This window comes from Salvelinus sp. IW2-2015, linkage group LG17 (assembly GCF_002910315.2).
Source record: "Salvelinus sp. IW2-2015 linkage group LG17, ASM291031v2, whole genome shotgun sequence".
In the NCBI taxonomy this organism is placed as follows: domain Eukaryota; kingdom Metazoa; phylum Chordata; class Actinopteri; order Salmoniformes; family Salmonidae; genus Salvelinus; species Salvelinus sp. IW2-2015.
In genome coordinates, this window is record NC_036857.1 from 4,662 (window position 1) to 10,364 (window position 5,703).

Sequence of the window (5,703 nt, forward strand, 5' to 3'; positions counted from 1 at the left end):
CAGTAGGAACAAGGCTAACAGTAGGACAGCCTAACAGTAAACAGGCTTAACAGTAGGAACAAGACAGTAACAGTAAGTAACAAGGATAACAGAGGAACAAGCTCAACAGTAGGAACAACGATAACAGTAGCAACAGGCTACAGTAGGAACAGGCTAACAGTAGGAACAGGCTACAGTAAGAGACACAAAAGTAACAGTAACAGTAGGAACAAGCTCACAGTAGGAACAAGCTAACAGTAGGAAACACACGCTAAACAGTACGGAACAGGCTCCCAGTAGGAACCAAGCAAACAGGTCACATAGGAACAAAACGATATACAGTAGGAACAGCACGGACTAACACGTACGGAACAGGCTAACAGTAGAACAGGCTACTCTTAGGAACAAGCTAACAGTTAGAACAGAGATAACAGTAGGAACAGGATAACAGTAGGAACAGGGACTAACAGTAGAACAGGCTAACAGTAGGAACAGCAATAACAGTAGGAAAAAGATAAACAGTAGGAACAAGATAACAGTAGATGAAACAGTAGCTAACAGTAGGAACAACTAACAGTAAGAACAGAAAATAACAGTAGTAACAGCTAACAGTAGGAACAGAGCGAACCAGTTAGGAACAAGCTAACAGTAGGAACAGGCTTACAGTAGGAACAAGCTACAGTTATAGCAGTGGTACAAGTAGGGACAGGCTAACAGTAGAAAACAAGCTAACAGTAGGAACAGGCTAACAGTAGGAACAAAGCTAACAGTAGGAACAAGCTAACAGTAGGAACAGATCTAAACGTAGGAACAGGCTAAACAGTAGGAACAGAGGCTAACAGTAGGAACAAGCTAACAGTAGGGAACAGTTGGCGCTAACAGTAGGAACAAGCTAACAGTAGGAACAACACTAACAGTCAGGAACAGACTAACAGTAGGAACAGGCTTACAGTTAGGAAACAGGCTAACAGTAGGAAACAAGCTAACAGTAGGAACAGGTAACAGTTAGGACAAGCTTAACAGTAGGAAAAGATAACAGTAGGAACAAGCTAACAGTAGGAACAGCTAACAGTAGAACAGGCTAGACAGTAAGGAACAGAACTAAACAGTAGGGAAACAAAGATAACACGTAGTGAACAAGAAACAGTAGGACAGGCTAACAGTAGAACAGTCTAACAGTAGGAACAGGCTAACAGTAGGAACACAACGGCGGGTAACAGTAGGAAAAGCTTAACAGTAGAACAAGCTAACAGTAGGAACAGGCTTACAGTAGGAAACAAGCTAACAGTAGTAGCAGCTTAAGAGGAACAGGCTAACAGTAGGAACAAGCTAACAGGTACGGAACAGCTAACAGTGGGAACAAGCTAAACAGTAGATCAAGCTAACAGTAGGGAACGTAGACTAACAGTAGGAACAGGCTACAGTAGGAACAAGCTAACAGTAGGGAACAAGATAACAGTAGGAACAGGCTTACAGTAGGACAGACTAACAGTAGGAACAGGCTTACAGAGGGACAGGCTAACAGTTAGAACAAGCTAACAGTAGGAACAGGCTAACAGTAGGAACAAGCTGAACAGTAGAACAGGGCTTACAAGTAGAACAAGCTAAACAGTAGTAGCAGCTAACAGTTTAGGAACAGGCTAACCAGTAGGAACAACTAACAGTAGGAACAGCTAACAGTAGGAAACAACAAGTAAACAGTAGAACGTACAAGTAGGAACAGGCTAAACAGTTAGGAACAGGCTACCAGTAGGAACAGTAGTAACAGCTAAGGAACAAGCTAACAGTAGGAACAGGCTAAGTAGAAACAGTAGGAACAAGCTACAGTAGGAACAACGACTAACAGTAGAAAACAGGCTACAGCTAGGAACAGTAACAGTAGGAAAAACAGGCTAAAAATAGAAAGCAGCTAACAGTAGAACAGGCTAACAGGTAGGATCAGGCTAACTGTAGGAACAGGCTAACAGTAGAACAGGCTAACAGTAGAACAGGCTAACAGTAGGAACAGAGCTAACAGTAGAACAAGCTAACCAGTAGGAACAGGCTTACAGTAGGAACAGGCTACATAGTAACAGGCTAACAGTGATCAAGGCTAACAGTAGTAACGGCTTTACAGTAGAACAGGCTAACAGTAGGAACAGGCCTTACAGTAGGAACAGGCTAACAGTAGGAACAGGCTAACAGTAGGAACAGCTAAACAGTAGGAAAAAGCTAACAGTAAAACAGGACTAACAAGTAGGAACAGGTAACAGTAGGAACAGGTCTAACAGTAGACCAGGCAACAGTAGAACAGGCTAACAGTAGGATCAGGCTAACAGAGGAACGGTCTAGCTAAACGTAGAACAGGCAACAGTAGGAACAGAGCTAACAGTAGGAACTGGCTAACAGTAGCAAACAGCGATAACAGTAATAACAGGCTAACAGTAGGGAACAGCTAACAGTAGCAACAGGCTAACAGTAGCAACAGGCTAACAGTAATAACAGGCTAACAGTAGTAGATAATGTCAGTAGGGAATAGAATGCTCAAGTAAATAATGTAGAAACTTGATAATCCGCTGGTAATGATAAGGCAGTAGTACCTTATGGGAGAAACCGCTTCATCAGAACACTGTTCCTGGCCAGCTCACACATGTCACAGGAGCTGAGCTTCCACACCTGAGCAGCGATGCTGTACTCCTCCATCAGGGGCTCCTGGGAACGGGACAGCATGAGTACATAACTATGTCATATGTTCATCCTGATAATGACATTCACCTGAGAAGGCCCAGAAACACCAGCTCTAGGAGTCAGGATAGGAGGGCCCCAGCAGGGAGGCCCCAGAGGGAGGCCCCAGCAGGAGGGCCCCAGTAGGAGGGCTCCAAGCATGAATCAGATGCTATGTACAGACTGTTCACTTTCACATACTTATTTATTTACTTTATTTATTCTCTTCTTAGAACATGTCTAGTCTCCACAGTTACTTATCTACCCATCAGAACATGGTCTATTCTCCACAGTTACTTATCTTACCTTCCAAGAACATAGTCTAGTCTCCACAGTTTACTTATCTACCCATCAGAACATGGTCTAGTCTCCACAGTTACTTATCTTACTCTCCAGAACATGTCTAGTCTCCACAGTTACTTATCTACCTATCAGAACATGGTCTAGTCTCCACAGTTATTAGTCTACCCATCAGAACAATGTCTAGTCTCCACAGTTACTTATCTACTCTCCAGAACATGGTCTTAGTCTCCACAGTTACTTATCTACCTATCAGAACATGGTCTAGTCTCCACAGTTACTATCTACCCTCCGAACACGGTCTAGTCTCCACAGTACTTATCTACTTCTCCAGAACATGGTCTATTCTCCACAGTTAGTTATTACATCCAAACATGGCTGTTCCACAGTTACTTATCTACCATCCAGAACATGTCTAGTCTCCACAGTTACTATCTACCCTCCAGAACATATGGTCTAGTCTCCACAGTTACTTATTACTCTCCAGAACATGTCTATTCCACAGTTACTTATCTACTCTCCAGACATGTCTATTCTCCACAAGTTACTTATCTACTCTCCAGAAACATGGTCTATTCTCCACAGTTAACTTAATCTACCCCTCCAGAACATGTCTATTCTCCACAGTTGCTTATCTACCCGACCAACATGTAGGCTTCACAGTCTATGATCTACTATCAGAACATGGTCTATTCTCCACAGTTATTATCTACCTTGCAGAACAATGTCTATCTCCACAGTTACTTATCTACCTATCAGAACATGGTCTATTCTCCACAGTTAGTATCTACCCATCCAGAACATGTCTAGTTCTCCACAGTTACTTATCTACCCTCAGAACACGGTTTATTTCTCCACAATTTACTATCTACCCTCCAGAACATGGTTCTTAGTCTCCACAATTACTTATCTATCTATCAGGAACATGTCTTAGTCTCCCACCAGTTACTTATCTACCCTCTCAGAACATGTTTCTAGTCTCCACAGTTACTTATCTACCCTCCAGAACATGGTCTAGTCTCCACAGTTACCATATCTACTATTCAGAACATGGTTCTAGTCTCCACAGTTGCTTTTATCTTACCCGCCAGGAAACCATATTGGTACTCGTTCCACAGTTACTTATCTTACCTTCAGAACATGTCTATTCTCCACAGTTACTTATCTACCTATCAGAACATGGTCTATTCTCCACTTCCCCCCCCCCCAGTTACTCATCTACCTATCAGAACATGGTCTAGTCTCCACAGTTACTTATCTACCCAATTCAGAACATGGTCTAGTTCCACAGTTACTTATCTACCTATCAGAACATGGTTATTCTCGACAGTTACCTTATCTACCCGCCAGAACATGGTCTAGGCTTCACAGTTTACTTACTTACCTATCAGAACATGGTTCTATTCTCCACAGTTAGTTATCTACCTATTCAGAACATGTCTAGTCTCCACAGTTACTTATCTACCTATCAGAAACATGTTCTATTTCTCCACAGTTACTTATCTACCTTCAGAACATGGTTATTCTCCACAGTTACTCATCTAACCTATCAGACATGTCTAGTCTCCACAGTTACTTATCTACCATCAGAACATGGTCTAGTCTCCACAGTTATATATCTACCTATTCAGAACAAAACGTTATATTCAGAACATGGTCTAGTCTCCACAGTTACTTATCTACCTATCAGAACATGGTCTATTCGCAAATACTGATGATCGCTCCTTTCCAAGAAATATCGCGGTTCTTATTCTGATGACATGATGATCGATGCTTTATTGCCATTTGACAAATACAAATATTTTCACTCTTCTCCATAATAATGTCATGGTGTAGACTAGCCTACCCGCCCTGTATCTGAGAGCTGTTGTCTGGAGCGCAGGCACCAAGACCAGAGTAGAAACGTTTGTTATTTAACACAACCGTTGTTTTTTTTGTGACAAAACAAAATCAGTAGAGATGAAAATGCGATGGAAACATATTGAAGGTATATTTTTATTCGGGTACATGAAAACTGAAGAGAAAAAGTACATTGTGTGAACTACGTTATTACTGATTTGTCAGTTTGGTGGAAACACCACCGCTGGTGGGAAAATGCGCATATTTTCTCAATGTAGATTTTTAGAAAATTTTCATGAAAATCTGTTGTCAATTGGATGGAAAGATGTCTAGCTAGTGACCAAGGCACCATAGACATATAATATAGTATATATTCACATACCAGTATTCATAGTGTTTATTTATATACGTCGTTGGGGTTCACCAACCTTAGTGAAATGGAACTGTAGAGGGTCGTCTGTGGACAGTGACACCATGAGTCCTCTGGACAGATACTCAGGCAGGGGGTTACGGTGGTAGCTGAGGAACAGGCTGTTGTTGCTCAGAGGAGACATGGCGATGCCGATCTGAGCCAGGTAGTACAGGTACTGCAGCACAGGGGCCTGGAGGGGACAAGGGGAAGACATGATGATACACTATGTGTTGTTGTTGCGGGGCCGTTGTCCCTTTGGACTGGAAACATTGTCGATAGAACAGAGCAACCGTTTGATTTGGAAACGTTTACAGCAGCCGCCATGTTTGAAAGGCACCAGGTGGTCACAAGCTCGTACTGTAGTTGACTGAGGCCTTGTCCCCATGGTAGTGGTGGGAAATAGAGAGATTGTGGAGGCTGACAAGTGTGTGTGTGTGTGTGTGTGTGTGTGTGTGTGTGTGTGTGTGTGT

General features: G+C 42.4%; 1 protein-coding gene across 1 annotated transcript in view; it reads right to left on the reverse strand.

The window, feature by feature from the left end:
- Window positions 1–2,558: 2,558 nt before the first annotated feature.
- The window catches only part of LOC111976532 (AMP deaminase 2), a gene marked incomplete at its 3' end in the record, with an annotated part of 66,184 nt that continues 63,039 nt past the window's right edge, over window positions 2,559–5,703 (reverse strand). The window contains 4 exon segments of the mRNA XM_070448154.1: window positions 2,559–2,576; window positions 2,578–2,670; window positions 5,250–5,456; window positions 5,592–5,607. Coding sequence (XP_070304255.1) covers window positions 2,559–2,576; window positions 2,578–2,670; window positions 5,250–5,456; window positions 5,592–5,607 — 334 coding nt within the window.